We start from the raw sequence: 26,376 nt of genomic DNA on the forward strand, positions 1-26,376 counted from the left end.
TACTTTCCTTTGACCAACATTATTTTCATTACAGAATTTCTCATCCGAGCACAGTTCTCCTTTGATCATCTATAAGAATTGACAAGCTACAAGTTTGGGCAGCTACTGTTGTTAAAGAAAATTTCAAGACTCTGGGCCCAGCATAGATGAAAGTGTGAAAAGTGTCACTAACATCCTAAAATAAAAGAGTGATGTAATTTTGCATTATTGATGCAAAAACATTACTAGTCAGGAAGCTGCATAACACAACACTATCTACAAATTCCTCCTCTGTTTGTTTCCATCCATTAATCTTCACAAATGAGTATTTTCAGGAAAAAATGTCAGCATGGATCTTCAAGGAAAAAGCCAGGTGCATCAGCTATGCCATATATTATGTTTTCCTTGCTGTGCGCTGTGAGCAGAATGGACTTCCTTCTTTGGACAATAATATTGTCATCAGCTTAGGAAATATCTACCACTGCATGGAATGAGTCCTTCGGAGAACAGGCAGTGGTTTCCTGCTCTCATTAACTGGGATAATATTCACCATAAGCTGAAAAAGATCAAAGTAGCAAGAACAATTAACTCTACTGTTCATAAAATTTAAAAGGGCTTCACAGGTTACAACCATAGTACAAGTGGAAAAGTATGAAAAAATATTCATAAGCAGCCATAATAACTAATTGAGAAAGCTGTTCACTAAAATTAGAATGTCGAACCAAATTGGGAGCTGTACTTAGCTCTTTGTGAAACCAAATTGAATTCGTGTTGTTCATAGGAAGAAATAGAATTGAGATCTTACACACACACACACACACACACACACACACACATATATATATATATATATCAAGTTCCTGACGTGATATCATCTCATGGATAGGGTCAAGCAAGTGTTTTGAGCAAAAATAATTGCATCCTTGGATTTTCATCTTGATGGCCCTCTGAACTTTCTTTCTCAAGATGCAACCATAATTTTTGCCAACTATCTTCTTAATCATTATTTAATAGAAAATATCCATCAAGTCCATCAATAAAAGCACATGTACTAAATACAAGGAAAATTTGGAAAAATAGGAAATGGCAAAGATACTAACTGTAGTACAAAAATCATGACATCACACTTTCTAGTCATTGTGCATAACTCCCTAGACAACCTTAATGACCTTTTGTAGAAAAGCGTTCCTATTTCAATGGAGTTTAAAATGTTAAAACAGGCATTGGGCAAAACTTGAGAATAGGTTGGATAAAACAGGGATTGGACATGAAACTTAAAAGTTGCGCCTGAGTTACTTGTAAAGTTATGCCTATCATGTCTCCTGATATTAGACTAATGAATTATCACAATCGCCCATGCAAAAATAAAATTCCATGTGGAAGGCAGCCCAAAATCAACCTCCCGGATTCTCATATTGGACCAACCCAAAATAATATTATTCTTGGAGTAAACAAGGTCAAAATCATCTTCGCATGTGCCAACCCACAAGGACAGGCCCATGAAGTTACTCCTGTTTCAATCATCATGGCCTGATAAACTATTATCCCGGAAATTTGGATAGAATTGTTATTAATCACTAACAAAAAACAATAAGGTCCAAGTCAAATGGCAACTCTATTAAGTATTTACTTAACCAGACCAATTATCATGCTAGAAGGCAACTAGGAGAAATGCAATGTGTTCTTCTAGTGTACCTCATCATGATTAATGTGCCATAACTCGAGAATAGGCCTTAATCATGAAAGATATATTACTAAAGCTCAAGTCTAACAGTACCTCTATCATCTTTAATAAACCAACCACTAACATGCCAGAATTAAGGCAGGAAAGATATAAAGCAATGTGTTCTACTGCACCTCAGCTGGACTGTCCTTGGCCTGTAGACTAGTCTCCCAATCTCCAACCTACTCATCTCCACAAACTTCCAATCCCCTCTACCAATCTCTGATGACAAATCAAATAATGTTTTTTGAAATTATCAGAGTTCAGATTCTCATGACCCCTTTTTGTCTCTTCAGAGAAGATTCTATCCACTGCAGAGCAATAAGATCTCCATGAGAGTAGCTAGTCAATTCCAATAACTCGTACAATCGATCACCAACAAAACTCATAGAAGGAACATCCACAACCTTAACCGTCTTCTAAAGAATTTAACAACAACTTGTTAAGTATTAGCAAGACATCTTGATAAATGGAATGTGAACATCACTACAAAGCAAACAACCAAAAAGCAAAGAACACATAATTGAGACCAAGGCAGCACAATTGAAACTATACTTGCTTAGAAAGATTTGATTTTACACAAAAAAAAATGATTTATGCACTCCTATATGTAATGAATCTATTGGACCGATATTTCCAGATACCAAAGTACGAGAGGAGAATAACAGAGTGTGTGTGTGAGACAGAGATAGAGAGAGGCACATATATCACAACATTTACAGAGAAATAACAAGAGAAGGGTGTAAGTAGAGCAAGATCATAAACACCAGATATAGTTCCAGCAAATTATATTGAAAAGAAGTGATATGCCAACTTTTGTAACTATTAAAATTTAACAACTAAAAAAACTATAAAATTTATCTTGTTCAAAGAGAGAGACATTGGCACTTAGAGAGGAATATTTAAATTAAGAGTGAGACAAGAATGCAAAGAGGCAAATAGATAATGAGAAGCATACAACAGAAAAATGAGCCGAAGAGAGAGCACAAACAAAAACATGAGAGTGAGTCAGCGACACTTCGAGTAGATCATATTAAAAGAAAGAAATATACCAACCTTATCAGGGAAACGATCTAAATATGTCTCAAGATGATGACGAGGTTTAGCATAAAATGGAGTTCTTAACGCCTGGAAATAAAGCAATATAATAGCAGAACTACAATCATCCTAATCCATTCTATCAGCATAAGAAAGATATTTTTCACTAGAAATTACAGAAGTGTGCACCTGCTGAAATCTCATCTTGTGCTGCTCCTCCTGCAACCATATAAACTTATGATCATAAAAAATGATTATAAAAATTAGATGTCAAGAAAGCACAAAATATCATTTGATTCCACTGAGCAACAAGTAAGACTGTCCCTCGACAAGACAATTTACACCAGGCATATGTCTTTCAATCAAAAGATGTTGTGCATGATTTTGCTGTTCAAACTGTAAGATCACCCACTCATGCCAAATAAAGAATGTTCAAAATCATCACATTCTAATGTCATCCCTAAATGAAATTATTGAGAAGGTACAAGGTCTATTTGTGCCGTGGTTGAGAGTAAGTACTTGGTAATATAAGAAAAACAGAAATATTTCAATTGAAATGACCTCATGTTATATGTCTAAACTCATCCTGTCAATTTACCCATCAAATAAGTTTGAATTCTCGACAGAGACTCCAACATAAATTGGATGATGTCCTTTAATAAGGAAGCCATAGAAAAGAAAAGGTAGGATCCTACTAAATAAATACCTGTTCTCTTACTAGCGCAACGTTTTCCTCCTCCAACCGTGTCACCAGAGACTCAAGCTCTACAGTGTAAGCCTGAAAGGAACCAAACACTGTAAGTATTAGCCTGCAACAACATCTGACCAGCACAAAGTTGGGGGAATAAGAAAGAATGAGAACGCAGACCTGTTTCCTCTCTCTCGACCTCGCAGCCGACTCCCTGTTCTTGATCATCCTCTTCTGCCTCCGCAGCACCACTTTATCCACTGGATCATCCAACACCACTCTCTTCCTCGCTCTCCGCCCTCCACTCTCCAAGGCACTCCCAAACCCCAGCATCGGATTCTCCAGCGGCAACTGCTGCTCCTGCTGACAAAACCGCCCACCGATCGCCGGATCCACCACGAACCCTGTCGAAACCCCGACGTCCTCCTCCCTCACTGCGCCAGTCCTCGCCAAGAACTCCTCGAGGGTCACCTCCCCGTCTGCCCCCGCCGCCGCGTCCTCGTACCCCGATCCAGCCCCGTCGGGGATCTCCCAAACCACATCCGCCGTCGTGCCAGCGGCGTTCCTAGGCAGGGGCAGGGGGAACGGCGGCTGGGCGCAGAAACCGCGGAGGAGGTGGTCCATGCTCACGGATCCGAGGGCCTCAGTCTGGTCGCACGATGCGGCGGAGGCATACGCGGAAGATTGGCGGGCGACGTCGGAGCTCGCGGACGACGAGGGCGACGCCATCACCCGTGGCGACGCCATGCGAGGTAGGAATGAGGGGCTAGGGTTCCTTCTGCTTCTAGTCTCGCGGCGTGGGTTTGTGCGGTTTTGTCCACCGATCTCGGTCGGAGAGAGAGAGAGAGAGAGAGAGAGGATGAGTTCGAAATGGGAATTCAAGAAGCTTGAGGGGCTCGTGAGCGAAAATTTAAAGCAGGGGGAACGTGGATAAAAGTTAGGCGTCTCATCCAGGGGACCGGCATGCGTCAGTCGAACCACACCGCAATGTAGGATCTGGACGGTCCGATTACGTGGACCCTCAGCAGGCAGGACCCGCCGTGGATAGGTCACCGTGGCGAGTCAACATTGACCCATGAATACGCCTTTGAGATTCGCACATGGTTTCGAGAGCCTTCGGGATTCGTGCATCGACTTGACAGAAGACCGTCACGAGCGGTAGCCGTTGTGCTAACACGATTCGGATCACATGTTCAGAAGCTCACTCAACAGCCTGCGGCTCCCATTCTCCCTGTCATAAGGAGTTGGGCTCCCATCTCCAAATTACACCTTCCCTTCAAAGGGCACATGACTTCCTCTCAGTTGCACTTGCACCATTAAAGGCATGCAGAATCCCTGATACCACCTTTGCACCTAATAGCTGAAAGCCATGCAAACTCTCCCAAGAAAGCCAAGTGGCTGCTGCCTATGAACTATACTTTAATATACCAAACCAAAAAAGAAATGAACGAAAACAAAGAAAAATGAGGACTTTTGTCACTGTTAATCGACCATTTAATACATTTTTTAGGGCCTTGGTGTCCTAAGAATGTACCAGAGAGAATATCTCTGTTGACCAACCAAAGTAGCTCACATTGCAATGACATCAGGGAAAGAGTCCTCGATGCGTTGTTTGTATGGAACAATGACAGCACGTAACAAGCACTTGATGGAAATACAAACTGGCAATTCCGGAGCACATTGCAAGACTGAAGAATACCTTCAGATATCAGAAGAAAATGCATGATAAGAATCTGGTGCCCGATCGAGATTCTCCCTTAAGCCAACTGAGGCATAGAAGCAGAATGAAATACTGTTTCAAAGGTGAAACAAAAATTTTAGTGCTCCAGATGGAAAACATATTCTGTTAAACGCTGTAATTTGCTGGGATCTAATTTCTGCTCGGTGATGATCTTGGGCTTCTTCACAGTCAGCATCTTCGATGACGAATCCAATGTCCACCCATGCTGCAATGCATCTGCACGTAGCAAACACATTCACAATCACTTAAGCAATTTACCAAAGAAGTCATATCACCAAAACTAAAACAAACCTACCAAATTCCTATGTAAGGCATTAAAGGCGTTCAAAGGGATGCAATGGTCATTAATGGTGCTTGGTTCCTGAGTTTGCGTGGCATAACTTAGTTAGCACTAACATACAAAATCTGACAGAAAAAGAATTAACTAGTGTAGTTCAATTTTTAGACTCTCACTTGACCCTCTTCTAGTCTTATTCAATTCTATCTCAACTTGGCAGTCGATCAGCAACTTTTCAGTGGAGAGCAAACAGGTAACTGTATGCTTTACTATTGGCCAGAGATGATAATATGGAGGTTGGTGGGTCATATCGAGACAGAAACCAGATTCCAAGTGGTTTCCAGCAGCTCTGTGAAAGGCTTCAGTAAGAGATTCAAGTGATTCGGATGAAAGCATAGGACACTAGATTTTGTTGTAATCAAAGCTCCTTCCAGTGCTCTGTTTTGGAGAACCCCTGTTCGTGCTTTGCAAATTTCTAATTGAGAAACATGAAGGAATATAGTACTGTTCTAAGACTTGCAACATCTTATCCAAGAAGATTTGGCTCAAAGGCGCTTCCAAAAGATCTAGTCCTCAACATAAAAGATAAAAAGACATTTGGTATCAGACTGGTGGTCCATTGCATGATTAAAATTTTTCCATATCCTATGTAAGCCAAAGATGACTAAGATAAAATATAGATCATAAAAGTGATGCTAACACTCAATCTATATATCCATATTCTAGGAAAGGTGGCAGGTCAAGGAAGATGATTATCAACAGATTTGGAGCTTGACATTCAAAATATTTTAATTAAGAAAAGTCAATTAATACTTTAAGTTATTTAAAATTCACAAAAAAAGGAATTATTCGATGAAACAAAGAAAAGTATTTGAATAAGATACACTAAAACTGGAACCTTAAGGGCATAATAGACATGGCAATTAGGATAAGTAAAATATCAATAAGCATTCACATCACAATTTTTTTTATTACTATATTGTTTAAACACAAAAATTCATGATAAACATACTACATGCTCACAAACAAATTTGTATGCAGTAGAGATAAAATTATGTGATAATACTTTTTTACCAATAATTCAGGATGCACAAAATCAAAAAATTAATTTAAGTAAATTCATGCAGTCACTTTCAACGTACAATTTGTGGCTTCATCCTCGCTCATTCCCAAAAAATGAGCGACATCAGCAACCCCAATTGTGGAATATGCAGAACTTAATAGCTGAAACATCTTCTTGGTATAGTTCTCTGTGGCATCACATAACAAGGATTAGATACAAATTATTCAAATTGCTGGTAACTTGCTTCTAAGAACTTAAATCAACAGAAAAACCATCAAAGGATTATTGTCAAGAATAGTATTCAATCATGAAGTAGAAGTAAAGAATATCAACAAATTATGAAGTAAATCCAATTCAAATCTAGCTAGTGTTTCACACATGCATGAAGACTACATAATATTCAATTTCTTCATATATCTCATTTGAGTGCCCTTATGTCATACATAATTCTCTTATATATGGTAACAGTAGCATAAAGAAGAAAACATAATGAGAAAATTTTGCTCGATAACATGAAGTGCAAGTTGGGCCTTTTCTACAAAATTGCAATGTTAATTTTTGGACTAGTTCAGCAATCATCCCTCTGGCAATCTAAAGCATGATTGATTTGATAAATGGATTTCTTTGTAGTGAGAAACAATTTCTTTGTTTCCTGGCTTCTGAATAGGTCTTTAGAGAGAAGATGAGATTTCCAATCTGCAAAGTCCATACTTCAACACAGTGCTACAGATCCATCCATGAAAAATAATAACCTTCACTGGCTCTCCCTCAACAAAAGCTGTGGTAGAAAGCAGATCAAAAACGCACATGCGGCACACGTAGATTGACAAAATCAAGATGATGATGGCAGACACGAGAAAGATAATTAGGATGGAATATGCAGGAATGCCAGGAAAAGTTGTGTAAATGACTACGATTGAAGCAACTGATTCCAATTTCTCACATGCTTCTTCAGTTGTATTTAGGTATTTGGGCTTTTTATGCAGTTTTGAGTGACAAACGTAAACTATTCAATCATTTGGTTATCATGCCATTCTAAGACAATGAATCGATTAGCTTAGGAAATTAATAAACCAAAACCTTAACTTTAAGTTGAGTGTGACTCAATATGATGCATAATCAGTCAGTTTTTTTAACAAAAACAGGCACAGCTATTGAGAGCAAGGAGTTTGATCCAAATCAAGAGCTTTAGCAAAATACCATTAATTAATATAAATAACCATATACAATGGTATGAGCATCCACCATTGTTCACAACAATAATGTGACAACCACAAATGTTATCATCTAGCTATATAATAAAGATCATGCAGACAAGTGACTAATATCATTATCTTCATCTAACTTATTCACATGAAGCAGTAATTCCATTTAAGCATTTTCAAAGAAGATTCTTCTGGAAAAGATAATCAATGTGACATCTACAAGGATAAGTATAACTTCAATCGATTTGGTGATATAATGCAATGCCAAAAAATTTGTTAATCAATGGATGGTGAAGTTAATATAATATTTGGACTGGGGATACAATGAAGAAGTTTTTATTCATTTCCAGGCTTAAAAACAGCAAAATTTCCAATGATTCAGTTTCCTTTCAGTCACATGCTTTCCTCAAAGTGAATACGATGAATACACTTAACAAATGAAAAGTAACCAGGAGATTGAACATGTAAGCCAGAGGCTTCCGATCAACCTACAAGTTGAAAAATATGGATTATCATCCAAGAAAGCAGAAATGGAATACAGAATTGTCTCATGAGCTTCCTTGATGCAACCTCCCCTGACTAATCTCAGGAAGGATATATCAGCAAACATACTGCATCAATTTACCTGATGTTCTTGCGATAGCTTACCTTCCTAAGCAATAGGCAAATATAACCTTAAATTTCACAATGAAACCAAGCATCAATCAGAAAGCATCCATGTTATAACTCTTGAAACCTAAAAGATGCCTTCAACTTCAAGAGCCCTAATACTGTTCATCTATAAACAAGCCATCTTCTACAGAACCCATCATCAGATAGAGTTTCTTACGCTATGTTCACTGTTCTTTCTAATTCCTACAAACAAGGTTTAGAATAAAATGTAAATAAACGGTTTTGGTTTGGGAATATTGTGAGGCAGTTTTGACATAATGTTCTGTTCAATTTAGAATATAACTAGAACATGCATTTTTGGACCATGATAGGATATGTGCAGTTAACAACGAAAAGCAACTAGGAGGCTGAATACTTGTGTATAGGAGAATGTGTCTCGTGTAAACTACCGTTTTATGTGAACTGATATGAGATAGGCGTGTGAGCCAGACACTATGTCCTATATGCTAGTATCCAAGAAACAATAATTTCCACTATAATTGAATTATAATTAATAGAAAACTAGAAATGTTCACAGTGGCAAAAAAACGAAAGACGAACCTGAGAAGGCAGTAACCAAGCCGGCGACTTCAGGGCTCCACTCGAACCCACGAATTGCATCATAAACCCCGGCGTAATCACGAGTCCAAAGGCACTGCCCGATCCTCCAAGCAGCCACGAGCTCTGGTTTGCTCTCCTTGAACCCCTGGGGTATCGATTTCCACAAAAACCTCGCGCTGTTCCTGAAACAAACACAACCATTGATCACTTCAGCCGATGAATCAACAGGTTTAGATAAACCAAAGACGCGACTCACAGATCGTTCGCAAATATGTGGCCCAGAAGATGGACCGTGAAGGGCCAGTCCTCTTGGTAGGCGATCCCCCGCGAGGCAACCTAATAATCCAAGGATCAATAACTCGATGGTCTCGACAAGCATCAAATATCGGGAAAATGGAAGAGAAGATCGAGCTTCAAAACCCTAGGAAACCCTAATGGAGGGGAAGGGAGATGTTACCTGTAGCATCAGCTCGTCGCAGGCATCAGCGATCGTGGCGTAGGATCCAGAGGCCACAGCGTTTTGGATTGGCGACAGATCCATCGCGAGGCAGGCGGCAGCGTCCCTCCCGTTCCCCTCCTCTGCAGGCTTGGTGTCGAGGTCGGCGTCTGTTTTTATTGTCGCAACGTGGTTTTGCTTTCGAAAACAAAAAAATTGAAACAGAAGCAAGATTTATTTTGTTTTTTCGTCTCTAGTGTCATGATGACAGCCACGGCGGGCTAATTATAGTTTAACCTTATTAGTTATATTTAGTATATCGATTTTTATATTTAAAAAAATATATTGATACGAAAATAAACGTGAAAAATAATTTTAACGTTCCAGTTAATAGTGACGGACGATGTTGGTGTGGTAGATGACAATGCCGCTGGGGGCACGGATGATTTTTATGAATTAGAAGAGCGGTGCTGATAGGCGATGGTCGCTTTGTATATGTGTCGGCGTCGACGTAATTATCGAGTAGCCTTTTTGCTACTTAACATCTGCATCAGCGACCCTTTTGTCACTCGATATCAGCATCATTGTGATATACATACAGAGTGACACTTCTCAGCATCTGCATCAATGGCCCTTTCATCGCTCGATAATTACATCAGTGTCGATGCAGATGTAAATTGGTCCTCACCTCTCGTTATCGCTCTCATCATCCACAAACAACATCCTACGATCAACAACGACGCTACCATCTGTCACCACCAACGTCATTTACTATTAATTAGAATATTAACATTATCTTATTTGCTCTTTATTTTCATGTATTTATTGATAAAACTAACGACATTAGGGTAAATGAATCTAGATGTTTCACTTTCATAAGTATAGAAATGCTAATATAACTTTTTAAAGTATAAGGATTGAGATGCTAAAGATAACTAGCTACAAGAGGTAATATGTAATTAGCCTCGACCACGATGAGAAGCAATTATAACAGTTCATCTTTAGTTTGGTATCAAACAATATTTTTGATGTGAAAAATCTAAATGTAAAATATTTAAGATATGATTTTGTAAGTGCATATCCAACCCCTCCCCCCGGAAACCCAAGTTTCCACTTTTTCCAAGAGAACACTCCTTTTTTTACTTTATTATCTTAAAATATTTTTTATTTTCTAAAAAATAAGATTATTCTTGGCCTTCGTCCCGTTAGTCCACGTTGCCTCAACACACTGTCGTTGCAGTTGCCAATAGAAATCCTGGCTTTGTACCCAATGCAGCAGCAAAAAAGCTCTTCCTGTTCTTTTCTTTCTTTTAATTTGATCATGTCCCTGGAAAACTAAGATCAGGAGATACAGTGTTATATTGCGTGATGACAGCAATATTAGGAGACCTCAGTGAACTCATATGAGATTGAAGCTGTAGATATATCTTCCTGCAATCCAAATACAGCAATGACGGTGTTCGCAAAACCTCAGCAGTTGTACCGAACACAAACGAGATACAAGCTTTTGGGTGATCAGAAGTGATGGCCAATTTCCCTAATGCTACATCTGGCCGCATACATCTACTTAGAAGGCATTACTTCCACCCTCACCATCCGCCATTGATGACCGGAGCTTGTTGCCTGAGTTGATCGCGGAGCAGTTACTTCGGATCTCGCCTTGTTTGCCAGTCAGCACGCTCAGCTGGCCCATCTTAGTGATTGAGAAGACGAACTTCTCGAAGAACAAGGACTGCTTGGCAGCGAATCTCTTGACGGTGGGCTGCGTCCTGGAGTCGGTGTACAGGTCTTGGTCGGACGTGAACAGCCCCTGCCTGTTCAACAGATCTACGTAGTACTTGTTGTCGAAGGTGTCTGGCGATCGGACGTCGAGCACGGTGGTGTTGGTGGTGTTGGCGACGGGGCAGGTGAGGTATAGGTTGTCGGCGAAGGTCTGGTCCAGGGTCGAGTCCTGGGAGGGGAAGAGCCGGTTCTCGAAGGAGGTGCAGTGGCCGATGCCGATGGTGTGGCCGCCGGAGAGGGAGACGAGGTCGTCCGCGTCGAGGTCCAGCTTGCCGAAGGCGTCGAGGAGGTCGGTGACGTTGAATGTGGGGCCAGGAAGGGAGCTGAGGACGTCGTCCCGGGTCGCGAAGCTCAGCCCGTCGCGCCGGCCGACAGGAACCTTGTATTTTGGGCCACCGGACTGAAACTTGCATGAACTCGGTTCAATCTTCATGCATTCTAGCCATGGAGTAGTTCTTGTGAGATGATGGAGGAGGAAGGAGAACGATACCAAGTGAACGGAGTAGCGGGCGGCGAGAGCGGCGATGTCGGCGCACGAGACGACTTGCCCGCAGGCCTTGGTGATGAGAGCCTGGAGGTCATTGATGGCTTCAAAGGCCGCCGGCCGGAGAGTCAAGTTGGGCGGCGCGTCCTTCTCGCTCGGTCCACCAGCCGACCCGTCGAGCAGTATCGATCCATCGCAGCCCTGCAACGAACGACATCCATCGTCCGAACTCGCTCCAAGAAGCTGCTTGTGAGGTATGAGTATATGAAGTTGGGTACCTGAACGAAGCAGTCATGGAAGTGGAGTCGGAGAAGGCCGGCAGCGAGGCCGACGTCGTTCTTGAAGGCTTGCTTTAGGTGCTTCCTGACGATGGACTTGAGGCTGGGGCAACTCGACTTGTAGAAGTCGAAGGAGAGGCCATTCACCAGAGGAGGGTAATCATAGGCTTCCGAGGAAGAAGAGAGGAAGGCAATGCAAGAGACCAGCAAGAGAAGTAGAGAAGCAGCCATCGGCAAGAGAGAGATTGTTATGGACACAGGCTTTAGCTACCCTTACTTATATATACTGACTGGTAAAGATCTTAAGACATCAAGAGATGATGAACTTGGTTTCATCAATCAAGACCATGGTTTGATTCTCTTCATGCATGCATACAAACAGATTAGGTATATGATCTCCATGTTGTGTTATTTGTTTGATTATAAATCCATTTGGAGTTGAGACAATGTCTTGGGGTTAAACAAGAGAAATCCACTGAAGACATCAGCTTATTGGGCAAATGATGACAGTCCAAATCAAAGGTAAGCACCTTGTTAAAGTTCTTCCCCATGCTGTCTCCATCTTTCATAAAGCTTAAAGAAGGTTCTCACTTTGCTTTCGTAAGGTAGATGCTCATAGATGAGTTCAGTGGCTTTTGTAAGATAGGCATCTTGTTTATCTTGCTCATTGTGAGTTAGAAATGAGCTAACAGGGGATTAATTGTTGTTCTAAGGAATTGTTCACACTCGACAAGGTGAGGACGATTAAGAATAAGAATGAAACGAAAAAAGACATCTGTGTTTGATATGGTACTATCTATTTATACACATAAGGAGAAAAGGATTTTTCCGTTATGTGTCCACTCAATATAAAGTATTTGGATTCCTAATGTATCCACCTAAGACAAGAAAACAACCAAAAGTGTAACTTAACCATTTGAATGTAGATTGCATTAGTCGAAATATCAAAACAAACATTATGGTATGAGATAAATAAGTCCTTACCTCAAAGGGACATATGAAATCTAGTCAATAATTATCAGATATATCATGTCAGTTGATAAAGGTAATAATGGCGACATGACGTGCCACGACGTCAGCCACGCCTAGATGACGCTCTGCCCCAAAAGAGGGCAATAATGCTGACGCGATGTGCGCTGACGTCACCCACTCTCAAACAACGATCCCATCGTCGTCTGACCCGACATGCTTGGCCGAGACGGAAGAACACAACGACCGAGGTTCGCCCATACCCTGCGGCAGTTCGGTTCTCCACACAACATCAATGGTAATGTCAGACGCCATCAGAGGTACGATCCTGTCTCCCGTAGGCAGGCACGTCAGGTAACACTAAATTGCCCTATAAATACCCCCGAGTTCTAAACGAGCAGGGGGAGGACACTTCTTCATAAAAAACTCCTTCCACATCATCTAACTTGATCGTCGGAGGGGTTGGGCCGAGCTTCCGACCCGACCTGTGTGCAGGTACAAGGGCGAGGTTGCATCTTCCCAGCGCCGCGGAAAAGCTTCACTCCCCACGCAACGTCCCGCCCGGACCATCGTAACCGGCCACCCCAGCGAGCTCGAGGAACGCCGCGCAAGATCCTCGCGCATTCGGACCCGAACCAAGCCGCGTAGGCCCCAAGGCCACGACATAAAGTTGTTTACACTAACATCGCCATTAGTCAATAGTTACCGGACATATCCTGTATCAAATACAGATCTTATATGGATATCTATCTGTGGCTTCACTATCTGATACCACCGAGGATCATCATATTATACGGCATACATTTACTATCGAACGAGACACTCCTCGAGCACATCTATATCTATATCTATATGTATATGTCTTACTGTATCTATCTATCTCTCGCCCACATGCCGAGCAACACTTACAACAGCTTGCTCTCCCCGCCGTCGCCATCCACCACAGACCACAAGAAGTCGTCCACTGCGTTGATGGCAGAGCAGTTCTTCCGGATCTCACCTTGGTCGCCTGTCAACACACTCAGCTGGCCCATCTTCGTCATGGAGTACACGAACTTCTCAAAGAACAGTGACTGGTCGACAGCAAACACTGTGACGGTGGGCTGCGTCCTGGCGTCGGTGTACAGGCCCTGGTCGGAGGTGAACAGTCCCTGCCTGTTCAACAGATCCACGTAGTACTCGTCGTCGAAGGCGTCGGGCGATCGGACGTCGAGCACGGTGGTGTTGGACGTGTTGGCGACGGGGCAGGTCAGGTACAGGTTCTCGGCGAAGGTTTGGTCCAGGGTCGGGTCCTGGGCGGGGAAGAGGCGGTTCTCGAAGGAGGCGCAGTGGGCGATGCCTATGGTGTGGGCACCGGACAGGGAGACGAGGTCGTAGGCGTCGAGGTCGAGCTTGCCGAATAAGTCGATGAGGTCGGTGACGTTGGATGTGGGGGGAGGGATGAAGCTGAGGACTTCTTCCATCGTCGCGTAGCTCAGCCCATCTCGCCGGCCGAGAGGAACCTCGTAGTCCGGTCCACCCGACTGCAACCACGGCAACCACACGTGGATTCGAGGTTGTGATCTTTGTGTGAAGGCATCGGAGAGATGAGTTATACATACAGGAAGCATACCAAATAGACAGAGTCGCGAGCGGCGAGGGCGGCGACATCAGCACAGGACACGACGTGACCGCAAGCGGCGGTGATTAGAACTTGGAGCTCGTTGATAGCCTTGAAGGCAGCCAGCCGGAGGGTGAGGTTGGGCGGCGCGTCCTTCTCGCTCGGCCCGCCTGCTGATCCGTCCAGCAAAATCGACCCGTCGCAGCCCTGCACAGGAAGCACGTCCCGCCATCAGAGCTCGATCCAACACTCTGTTGGCTGAGGATGGATGCTCGTTCACGGTACCTGAACGAAGCAGTCATGGAAGTGAACTCGGAGCAGGCCGGCGGCGAGGCCGGTGTCGTTCCCGACGGCATGCTCGAGGTAGAACCTCACCAGGTGCTCCACGAAGGGGCAGGTGGCGTCGTAGAAGCTGAAGGAGAGGCCATCCGCTAGTGGTGGGTAGTCATAGGCTTCTGAAGAGGAACAGAGGAAGGCAATGCAAGAGAGTAGAAGCAGCAGTAGTGCAGTCGGTGAAGAAGCAGACGCAGCAGCCATCGAAGTAGCACAAGCTGCCTTCGTGAGTTCGATCTACCTTCATTTATAGGCATTTCAGGGTATACATTGGTAGAGTGATAAGGACCAGCCAAGGATAGCATATCCATTAAGGGTTGATCCTTAGAAAAGTCAACAATCTAGCTGATCTATTTTGACTTGGAAGTTTGGGAAGGGATGTGTCTAACCTTAACTCTTTGATTGAGTTGTTGTTCTAATCTAGATTTTTCTATATAAACCAAAGTGGACCCCATGCAAGTCTTCTACAATGAGGAGTAGTTCACTTACAAGCATTTGATTGTGTCTAAATGAGCCACTTTGCAATGTTATTTTATACAACAATGATGATGATGATGATAATAATAAAAACTTTTTATATATTGGAAGTGGAAGGAAGGAATATTGATGTATTGGCAATCATATGTATAGGCATTAAAAAAAAAAAACACTTGTAATTGCTTCTTAAAACATTTGTTTTTATAATTTAAGTTGCCAATTAAAATTAGAATTAAATGCACTTTTCCTTCTTTTTTTTTTTATGGGTTGCCTCCTCCTATATTCTTCAGTTTAATTACAATTATAAATACAAACAATAAAGTCACCAATCAAACATCTTATAATAATGCATGCTTCCTTCCTTCTTGGCAATCAAACACATGAAATTAATGCCCTTCAAGCTAAGCATATATTTTTGCCTCATTGAGAGGACATGGGAGGAAAAAAGAAGAGGAACTCACTTGGGAGCACACAAGCAAACATGAAGCTCACCTTCTTTTGACCACTTGACCAACATTAGCAACAAAGGAAATGATTAGCCAAAAACAGCAGCTTTGTGGGCAAAATAGACCATTAATTAGGATTCAATGCATGGCTCCAACTTCAATAAAGCTTGAAGAAGATTTTGGCTTTGCTTATTGAAGTTAGGGCTCCATGGTGGGTTCAATGATGTTGTTGGTTTGGTAAGTACATGTCCCATAAATATGCATAATATTTTGAAAGGAAAAAAAAAAACATGCTTAATTCTATTAAAATATTTTATATTATACAATAAATAGATATTGGTACAAGACATCTTTTATAATGAGTGTTCCTAAAGCTATTGCTGTGTTAGGTAAGAATGCATTGCCATTGACAATGGTTACTTAATATTGGAAGTCTAACCTAAAATATTTTTCTTCTTTTTCTTATTTCTATATTTGATCTGCTCATTCTCCTGCTTGTGATTTGGTGGATGCAAGATCTTATCATCTCGATCTCTTCAGCTCTGACCTTAGCATTGATCTCGTCACATCAAGTCCGTGTGAGCTTATGGAGACATGATTGGAGCCCCCATACCACTTCAGTTGGACAGAAAGAATACAAACACACTACGTTTCCCTATCCAAAGTGCGTCAAACCACAAAGCAGATGAGCCACAAACTGGATGCCCATGAAAGCACCGCCACAAGCGTCCTTATTGCCCTTCCCCACTCTCCGCCATTTAAGCAAACACCTTCTATGCAAACACATACACACACGTATTATCCTAGAACACCTTGCCGTCGTGGCCGTCGCCATCGACCGCATACCACGAGAGGTTCGAGTTCAGCGCCGAGCAGTTCCGGCGGATCTCGCCTTGGCTGCCGGTGAGCACGCTGAGCTGGCCCATCTTGGTCATGGAGTACACGAAGTTCTCGAAGAACATGTGCTGGCAGAGGGCGAAGATGATGACGAAGGGCTTCGTCCGGAAGTCTTCGTAGAGGCCCTGGTCCGAGGTGAACAGGCCCTCCCGGTGGAGGAGGTCGACGTAGTACTTGTTGTCGAAGGTGTTGGGCGTGCGGATGTCGATGACGGTGGTGCTGCTGATGTTGATGACGGGGCAGGTGAGGTAGAGGTTTTCGGCGAAGATCGGGTCCAGGGTGGAGTCCTGGGTGGGGAAGAGACGGTTCTCGAAGGAGGAGCAGTGGGCGATGCCGATGGTGTGGGCGCCGGAGAGGGTGACGAGGTCTTTGGTGGTCAGGTCGAGCTCGGTGAAGACGTCGATGAGAGCGGTTACGTTGGAGGTCGGAGAAGGGAGGAAACTAAGGACAGCCTCCTCCGTCGCGTAGCTCAGGCCATCGCGCCGGCCGAGAGCAACCTTGTAGTTCGGGCCGCCGGACTACACGAAGAAGAGATCGGAATGAGTTGAAGACAACACAAGAATTATATATATATATATACACACACACAAACATACTTAGAAGAATAATTTGAATATTTTATTTTTAAAAATAAATTTGATTCTAATAATAGTCTTAATTAAAGTTTATAAATATATATTATCAATTTTATGATTTAATTGAATTAGTTAATTGTATTCGTTGAGAGCTTACATTTGTCACAAGAAAACTTATGAAGATTAGGAATTATATACTCGGACTAAGGCATTACAATTTAGTAATAATTATTCTGATATCATTGGTTAAAAATTAACTATATTTTGTCATCTTATTAAAAAATATAACGAAAATATTTTCAAAATTAGAGTGATGAATAAAAGAAAATTTTATTGATTAGAAACATGAAAATTTTATAGTCCCTTTATCAGTATTATTTAATCACATGTATGATTTATAAATTTATCTGAATATAAATCTTGAGGATATAATTAGATTTATAAATCCATTTGTGAATATCTTTTAGATTGACATTCAACTTGTGATCAGAGCCTTGCATTTCTAATAAGAATTTAATATCAATTTTTAAGAATTAATTATTCTCAAGAAATATAATTAAAAAATTAAATTATGGTAGTGAAAATATTATCAATTAGATAGCATAAAAAATCCTATAATCCCTCTATAGGTTATGTCTTTATTTATATATAGACTCTTAAATAATTTAGAATTTAATCTCATAATGTCCTATTTAATTTAGGAGAAGACTCCAAATCTGTTGGTCGATACCAAACGAACGGAGTCGCGGGCGGCGAGCGCAGTGATATCGGCGCAGGAGACGACCGGGCCGCAAGCTTGGGTGATAAGCGTCTGGAGCTCGTTGATGGCTTTGAAGGCCGCCGGGCGGAGCGTCAAGTTGGGCGTAGCGTCCTTCTCGTCCGGCCCACTGAACGACCCATCGAGCAGTATCGACCCATCACAGCCCTGCACACAGTTCACTCGCCTCTTAAGAATTCTATCAAACAGTACTCATGCGAGACGCGGGACCTCTCCCTCCTGCTCCTCCTCGACCTGAACGAAGCAGTCGTGGAAGTGGAGGCGCAGCAGGCCGGAGGCGACGCTGATGTCGCTCTGGAACAGCTGCTCGAGGTAGCTCCTGACGATGGACTCCAGGTCGGGGCAGGTGGACTTGTAGAAGGTGAAGGAGAGGCCCTCCACGAGAGGAGGGTAGACGTAGGCGTGAGAAGACGAGGAGACGAAGGCGATGCAGGAGAGGAGGAAGAGGAGGTTGTAAGCCATCAATGCCGGGGCGGTGAGAGAGATTGTTCCGGGCACAGGTCTCAGGATCGAACCTGCCTTGTTCATTTATAGCCATCGACGGTGAACAGTTAGAGACCCGCGTCTTTCTCCGCCATGGAAAGACGCTGTAAGCTCCCATTATCATATTATATTATATTATATATATTATATATATATATATATATTATATATATATTTATTTATTCTTTTAATATGCATTAAAAAAGCAAAGAAAACAGTCTGATAAATTAAAAAACAGATTTATGGCAAAAGTTTTATATAGAATTCATTACATGCAAGTAATGGAAATTAATGAACTCTACAGTGCATTCCATGGCATGTTCAGTTCATACTGTGTGAGACACAAAGGAAGTATTTGGTGATCATTGCATGCTGAGCCAAATCATAATGCCATCAACATCAACTGACACAAACTTTTTGATCGTAAAAGGTGGCTTTGAGATCACTTCAAAAAAAAGTGGCTTTGGGTCTTAAGTCGATTGATTGGATGGGATAAAATGATGAAGAAAATAAATTAGGAACGGTTTGATGATCATCCAATATAAATGTTTGGTGAAGAGCTCGTGTTGGACCGAAGGCGAGAGGAGGAACAACATTGGGAACCAACAAAGAGCAAGTCAACGAGAGAAGTTAGGTGGATGGGGGTGTCGAACACAATTATTGATCGCCCACTGGCTCTTCTCGCCTGCTCGGCAATACCCTATTATTATTCGATAATAAATAATTGATGGAAGGGCATTGGAGGATCATTTGACCCCATCAAGACAAAAAAAAGTTAGATGACATGATGATATATGATTGTATCATGAGGGTGGCCTCTTGGTTTTCTTTTCCACAAACACACATAAATTTATAAAGCACTAAGTAAACCAGCATTGCTTACCAAAAACATATATATATATATATATATATATATATATATATATATGTATGTATGTATCATTTTCATCATTAATTGTTTTTATATCAAGTCATATGAGGTACATGATGTGTGTTGATAAATATTTTTGAATTCCTAAGATTGGTGTCCTCGAAGAAAAATATATTCGAGTATATAATGGTCTTCACCATCAAGGAAAAAAATCTTCAAATTATAATTTGATTATTTTATAAACATCATATATATCTAATTATTCATGAGTGTTTTCCTATTAGACTTAGAGACGATGAAAAATAATAATTTTTTTAAAAAATTATATAAGAGGAAATATAAAGAAATTTATGATCGAGTATATAATTTTATTTTTTATCATCAATGATCCCCTCGACACTTTTGGAAAATAAGAGTGTCGTTCATATGACTATGAGGATCGATGATCCCCTCGACACTTTTGGAAAAGGAAAATATCATTCATATGACTGTGAGGATCATCGTGTCACACGCAATGTTCTATTTTAGTCTTCAATTTCTACGTCTAATTTAAACATAAATGAGATCGGTTTCGAGTCGGACTAGTGCGATGATTGGAAAATAATTAAGAAAGATTCGAGCTCACGTGTTTGATGTGATGGAACCATCATTTCAATCATTTTGGAAATATAATTAAGAAGAGCTTTTTAATTATTTGAATACATATTGATTCTAATAATCGATTGTAGAGTTGATTGCTAATAAAGTTATGATTTGACATGCTTGATGAAATACAATTTTGATAAGGCTACAATGGTGGTGGGATTGATCATGGACCCATACTTTCCCTAAGAATATCATGATCATTTGTTATTAGGGAGAATGCAATATTATCGACCGTTGGATATCAACTCAGATGCCTTGTTAGCCCAACACGATACTGAAACGACTTATCAAAGTGCATGACAACATTAACCTAATATATTCACTGTTTTAGATACTTTTATCGCTACAAATTAATTCCCTTTTTTTTTCATTACCAAAGACCATTATAAAATGTCTCATATATCCCTTTACAAGGACAACTCCAATATTGCTCTCAATTTCTGGAACCCTCAAAATCCTCTTACCGTCCGTGACACTTACGCATTAGGGGAACTTTTCTCGAGCATGCCCGACACAGTTTCATATAATTGCCAGCCAAATCTAATTGTTTGCTATCACTAAGGCTTGCAAGAAGTTGTGATTCTAACCAAGATTGACTACACATTTTAGTCAGAATGTGTCTTTACTATTCAGCAAGAACGAATCTGATTTATTCAAACCAATGAATTTAACATCTATCAATTCTGACGATCCACACCAGAGTAAATCGGCTTGCTCCCGTCGATGAAGTAAATCTAAGATACAAAATTGATGATCTCATAATGCTACGATGGTCAAGACAAAAGGTCACGATCCGTACTATCCTCGGATTGGATTGTACGAATCACCAGATAAACACTGCTCATTCGATCAGATTCGAATTATAGAAACAGAGTCTCTACTTGCATGAGTTAAACAAACTAGAGTTAAACAAACTATAATGACTCTTGGCAAACTTACGGAACTCAAAATTCTGGCGTCATCTGAGTTGGTGTCATGGCAACTTCAAAAATTGTGATGCCTCCCAGATGAGTTTTGTGTAACCGGAGGAGAACGCATAGGTTGTTTCCTCAGGACTCCTGTCAAATATGTAGCATACGTTAAGAATTTAAACTAAATCTCATATGTTAAAGCCAGCCACAAGAACAAATGAAAGGTTAGAACTCTTACCTGTATGGTTATGAGCAACTCAATCTCTCTGTTCATTGTATCAGCTTCCAAAAAGTATCAGCTTCCTGGGCCACAAGAGGCATTTCCAATCTCTACTTGAGATCACATCTGCGATTTGGTTTGGCCAGGAATGATTAATAGCCAGTTATCATACTAAAAATGGAAATTCTCAGACGGATCTGGTATGCTACCAAAGATGAATACATGTGAGAACCGTGATCCTTGTGTTTTTGTTTTTGCTTACAGATCTGCTAGCAAAGTACCAGAGCAAGCATATAAACAAAGAGACCATCGAGTACATCATGCTTCACTCATCCAGTTTTGCACTCCATGCAGCAACCAAGGTATGCAGCTTCAGACAGATAAGGGAGACTTACTGCTAGAAGCGTACGACTGATCTCCACAATGGTTCCTTAGAAACTACTGTAATACACCACTAAACACAGTTTCCAAATAGTTAATGAACATTTCAAGTTCTTGCAGCCAATTAATGAATAAAATCTGTCTTTTTCATATCTTACATAACTGCTTTGTAACTGGAATATCATATAGACTTACTGTAATGATAACAATCGTTCAGACTGCCTGTCACTGGTCCAACTAGGATTAGGATGTTTGCCTAAATGTCTAGTGTTGCAAAGCATAAACAGGAACCTAATTTTGTTAAACTTCAGGAACCCTCTAGATTTACAAGTAAACTTTTTCATACCTGGCGGAAATTACATGTATGATGCGCCCTAACAATGTAAAATTAAGCAAATTTGGCCATCAGTTCACACAACATGACTAATGATGAATACAAGTTAAACACTGCAAGCTACAGAAGAAACTCAGTCCTTTCATTGAATTCCACTAGCATATGCAACAAAGTCCCCGAAGCATCATGTTATTTTTTCCAAGATTGAGAAAGAAATATTAAAGTTACGGTAGTTGCCTACTATCCACACCATGCAATTGGATTAAACAATTTTCAAATAAATATTCTCCATCTTTACTTCGAAATCCTTTTTTTTCTAATTAAAGTACATTTCTTTCTTCAATATTTTGAGTCATTACATTGAATTTAAACTTGAGCTATGGAGGCAATCCTTTAAAACTAAATATTTTAGATTAAGTAAAACTAAGACTGAATATATGAGATATAATTTTAATAATTCTAGGAATAAACAGGAGAATATAGTTAAGTTGGATGGACAAGAAGTTCTTTTAAGTAAAAGTATTAGGTATCTTGGATCAACTATTCAATAAGATGGAGAGATTGATAAAGATATTATTCAAAGTAAAAACAAGGTAATTAAGATGATGACATGCGTTAGAAGTCTAGTGTGATTATTAGATACCTTTTAAATTAAAATTAAAATTTTATAAGGCAATTGTGAGACCAACAATATTTTATGGATTTGAGTGTTGGGCAATTAAGAAACACCATATACAAAAAGTTTGTGCTATCGAGATGAAAATGTTGAAATAGATGTGTAGAGTTACTAAGTAAGATATGAAAAAAAAATACTTTTATACGTGAACAACTAGGCATCGCTTCGATAGAGGATAAGATGAGAAAAATCATTTAAGATAGTATGAGTATGAGCTTAGAGACCCCCATATATGATAGTCAAAAGAGATGAAATAATTAATGTAGTGTAGAGGAAGACCTAAAAAGACCTTAATAGAAACTATAAATAAAAATTTAAATACTCTGAACTTAATTAAACATATAATTTTTTACATATCTTAATTACGACAAAAGATCCATGTAGCCAACCCCAAATAGTTGAGACTTACAATTTTGTTGTTGTTGTAGTCATTACTTTGATTTTAAGTAACTATTAAAGAATACTTTACATAGAAGTGCCAACTTATATTACAAAAAGACAAAGATGTATCAAGAAATTATATATCAAAAATGGGATTAGAAGATTCTAGAGGCTTCACCGAATTAGGCAGAAGTTTTATAACAGAAAAAAGGAATAGAAAATTCATTAGCCTTCACCAAATCAAACAGATGATTCAACCTAATAATTGGGCATTATCACACAGAAGATATTTTGTAATTTTGTTGCCTTTTGTAACGATCATGCTCATAGTTATGATAACATGTAATTAAGCATTTAAATTTCTAGGTAAACCTTAGATGTCATGAATTACTGTAAACCTAAAGGATATAATTCATGATAGAACTTTAAGCACTTGAAAACCTCTAAGATAATTTTGCAGACATTGAGTTTACCTATTAATTTATTGGAATACTAATCAGAAATCTTTTTCATCTAACGACCAGATGTTGAGCATCTTCTTCGTTATAGGGTCAGAGAATAGACACAAAAACACAAAATTTGCTAAGAAAGGAAAAAGAAAGTTCTCTGGCTGCAATTTATCCTTAACTAATTGTGTGACTCCTAATCTTGTGATGAAAGCTAGATTTCAGCCAAGAGAAGGACCAAGACATCATGCTAGGTCTTACACTTAACTAACCATGTGACACCTAACCTGATGAAAAAAACTAGATTTAGATCAAGAGCAACAACAAGATATAATTGCTAGTCACAAGCAAACTTTCGAAGGATGAGATATCAAATCATGGTCTGCAGTACCGGACCGTACCGCTCGGTACGGGCGGTACGTATCGGTCCGACAGGCTTTCGGTACGCGGACCATCTGTTACCGTTCCAAACTGTAGCAACACTGTAGCAGTACTCGGCACACCTAAATATACCGGGCGGTACACTTGGGTGTACCGCTCGATATACCGTACCGTACCGGTACCGAGCTCAGGTCGAAACTCCGGTACGATACGGTATTACGGACCTTGTATCAAATATCACATAAAACTTTTCAAAGATCAAATGGGCCTCAGTATTCATATCAAATTGAATATGTACATTTTCTTATACAAATATGGTGCACATGTATCTCACAGAAAAACCCGATCCAATTACCAAATTGCAAATAAATTGACATAATAGTTAAATTCTGCACGATCTTTAAATTAGTATACTAATCCAAAAGAGAGAGAGAGAGAGAGAGAGAGAGAGAGAGTTAAATAATTATAGCAACACAACAGCTTAGTTGATGATGATTCACAACCCAAAAGCCATAAAAAAATCCTGATCTGAAAAAAAATTCCATACTGGTCATAATAGGCAGGAGCATCACATTAAATAACCATTTAAGCATTCAGGCAGCTCAACCTATGTCCAATTAAATAATGTCCATTCTAGGGGTCATAGGAGTTAGGTTCTGCCATTAGCTTCTCAATATTGGCCTTAATTGGCAACATTTTCGACACCTACAAATCTTCAACTGTGTGTGTTAAGTTGCACTTGACCTGACCACAGGTTGAGCTAATAATCGCATATCATCGTCCAGAGACGATTTATCCAATGCTAACATCAATCATCATTTGCAATATTAGCATTGCCTAATCATCAAATAGTTATCAATCCTTCCGCCCAAACACACAACAGTTCTACCGCCATTGTTGCCTCTGCCCCAAAACAAACCTCTCAGGCTTTTGGACAAGAAAGCAAAGGCGGGACGCCATCTAATGGCATCGATAGTTCGATGACTAGCAACCTATTTGATCCTTGTGCAACCATGAGATACCAACCAAGATGATGCTACCGACGCTGCATCGAGTTGGTCTCAACTTCCCAAGCATCAAATTGTCGGGTGCAACCTAAATTTCTCAGGGCATCCACGCATTTCGTTCCATTAATCTCGAAACGAAAAACTACACCAAATAAATCGATCGTTAATGAAAGGAAGCCACAAAAAAGGGGCGAAAAGAAATGCTCGGAAACCCTAATCAGATCAGCTACCAAATCAACCAAACAATTCAAGCTATAAACAGTTGAAAGAAGCCAGCAGGGCAATATTCGTCATTGATCACAACAGAGAACCAACCATTCGAACAGGGGGTGGAAGGTTGCAAGCATGGGAGGACACGCACACCACCACCCTCTCGTTGCGCGGGCTCTGCCACCACCGCCACAGAGACCGAGGAACTGGTCGCTAGAGTTGGAGCCCCGGATCGCTTCGAGGCGGAACAGGAACCGTCCGCGTGTGCTTGGAAGGCAGGGCTGGGTGGCCCTGGGGGCAACTCCTAAAACCCATGGCTGGTCCCACTAGCGCACTTGTGGGTCCCACATCCAACAAGGAATGAGAAGTTTAGGGTAACTCATTTCGAGTCCCGAAACATTATCCTCGCAAGTTATGTCCTCATCCTTTTTAATGGAAAATAAATAAAAATAATTTTAAAATGATATGAATTCTAATATATATATATATATATGTATATTTATTTATTTAAAAAATATATAAATATAATTAAATAACTAAACTACATATTAATCATATATTATTGATTGAGAATACATCGTCTGGTAACACGATAAGTAATCATGATATGGTATCTATGATGGAAGAAAAAAACAAAGATCACCACTTATCTATTCATCGATATAAGCAAAGGTTCAAAATAGACGATTATGGATTGTCCTTCCTTTGTTTTGTCACTCATGTGAACAAGAGGTCAAGGAGAAATTATTGGAAATGATTACAACTATCTCTTCGTAGAATATTCTATATAATATTTTATTTATTTATTTATGATTAAATATAAAAGTTCATCTTTAACACAATAAAAAGAATGAAGCTTACATTTTTTGACAACTCATATTGATACTAATATATTTTAGATTAGTAACTTTAGCTTTCAATCAATTCAATTAGAAAACTTCATTCGATCTTGATCTTTGTGCATATGACACATCGGAAGATTGATGCCTTTATCTCGAAGGTATCTCAGAAAATTTTATGCATATGAGGCTAAACTACATTTGACTGATCAAAACATTAACGATTTTTTTTCTCACCAATTATCGAACAATAAAAAGAAGAGTATATTATTATGAACTTAGATGTTCAGTATGTTCATACAACACATATAAAACAATGGATTAGTTCATAGGAATAGAGTGGATATACCATCATTAAATTGACTTGAAATCTTTTTATGATGTGATTAAGGTCTAACAAAGTAATGAATCAATTATGTTATTGGACATAGTTGTGACACTCATTATGCTATTTACATTGCAGAAGAGAAGTTACTTACTTCTGTTGAGCTCCAACTCAGTGAGATGCAATCCTTCAAACAGCTCATGGCAACCTTGGAATTCACAGCCTCTGAGCTCTTGTGGGGTTCTGCTGGCTCAGCTTTATCTGCCATTTCTAAATGTGTGGGTT

The 26,376-nt window shown here is 40.1% G+C and overlaps 5 protein-coding genes and 1 long non-coding RNA gene across 6 annotated transcripts; all 6 read right to left on the reverse strand.

Annotated features, from left to right (window-relative positions):
* Positions 1–176: 176 nt before the first annotated feature.
* On the reverse strand, positions 177–4,312 carry LOC135610093 (bZIP transcription factor 12-like). The gene is made up of 4 exons (XM_065104117.1): positions 3,609–4,312; positions 3,447–3,518; positions 2,930–2,959; positions 177–535 (listed from the first exon to the last, which is right to left on the reverse strand). The coding sequence occupies exons 1-4, from the start codon at positions 4,173–4,175 to the stop codon at positions 455–457; spliced, it is 750 nt and encodes a 249-aa protein (XP_064960189.1). The 5' UTR covers positions 4,176–4,312; the 3' UTR covers positions 177–454.
* Positions 4,313–4,878: 566 nt separating this feature from the next.
* Positions 4,879–9,541, reverse strand: LOC135610095 (COP9 signalosome complex subunit 8-like). The gene is made up of 5 exons (XM_065104129.1): positions 9,384–9,541; positions 9,183–9,262; positions 8,927–9,108; positions 6,589–6,696; positions 4,879–5,385 (listed from the first exon to the last, which is right to left on the reverse strand). Exons 1-5 carry the CDS (start codon positions 9,465–9,467, stop codon positions 5,246–5,248), a joined length of 594 nt encoding a protein of 197 aa, XP_064960201.1. The 5' UTR covers positions 9,468–9,541; the 3' UTR covers positions 4,879–5,245.
* Positions 9,542–10,756: 1,215 nt separating this feature from the next.
* On the reverse strand, positions 10,757–12,269 carry LOC103976543 (cationic peroxidase SPC4-like). The gene is made up of 3 exons (XM_009391783.3): positions 11,907–12,269; positions 11,635–11,829; positions 10,757–11,544 (listed from the first exon to the last, which is right to left on the reverse strand). Exons 1-3 carry the CDS (start codon positions 12,135–12,137, stop codon positions 10,930–10,932), a joined length of 1,041 nt encoding a protein of 346 aa, XP_009390058.2. The 5' UTR covers positions 12,138–12,269; the 3' UTR covers positions 10,757–10,929.
* Positions 12,270–13,609: 1,340 nt separating this feature from the next.
* On the reverse strand, positions 13,610–15,012 carry LOC103976600 (cationic peroxidase SPC4). The gene is made up of 3 exons (XM_009391866.3): positions 14,761–15,012; positions 14,488–14,682; positions 13,610–14,398 (listed from the first exon to the last, which is right to left on the reverse strand). Exons 1-3 carry the CDS (start codon positions 15,010–15,012, stop codon positions 13,781–13,783), a joined length of 1,065 nt encoding a protein of 354 aa, XP_009390141.2. The 3' UTR covers positions 13,610–13,780.
* A 1,352-nt stretch (positions 15,013–16,364) lies between these two features.
* On the reverse strand, positions 16,365–18,500 carry LOC135610099 (cationic peroxidase SPC4-like). The gene is made up of 3 exons (XM_065104139.1): positions 18,216–18,500; positions 17,934–18,128; positions 16,365–17,146 (listed from the first exon to the last, which is right to left on the reverse strand). The coding sequence occupies exons 1-3, from the start codon at positions 18,441–18,443 to the stop codon at positions 16,535–16,537; spliced, it is 1,035 nt and encodes a 344-aa protein (XP_064960211.1). The 5' UTR covers positions 18,444–18,500; the 3' UTR covers positions 16,365–16,534.
* A 2,204-nt stretch (positions 18,501–20,704) lies between these two features.
* LOC108952096 (uncharacterized) lies at positions 20,705–25,195 on the reverse strand. The gene is made up of 3 exons (XR_010486029.1): positions 25,033–25,195; positions 21,130–21,237; positions 20,705–21,038 (listed from the first exon to the last, which is right to left on the reverse strand). It is a non-coding gene; the product is annotated as an uncharacterized LOC108952096 (long non-coding RNA).
* Positions 25,196–26,376: the final 1,181 nt, after the last annotated feature.

Source organism: Musa acuminata, chromosome BXJ1-2 (genome assembly GCF_036884655.1).
Source record: "Musa acuminata AAA Group cultivar baxijiao chromosome BXJ1-2, Cavendish_Baxijiao_AAA, whole genome shotgun sequence".
Taxonomy (NCBI): domain Eukaryota; kingdom Viridiplantae; phylum Streptophyta; class Magnoliopsida; order Zingiberales; family Musaceae; genus Musa; species Musa acuminata.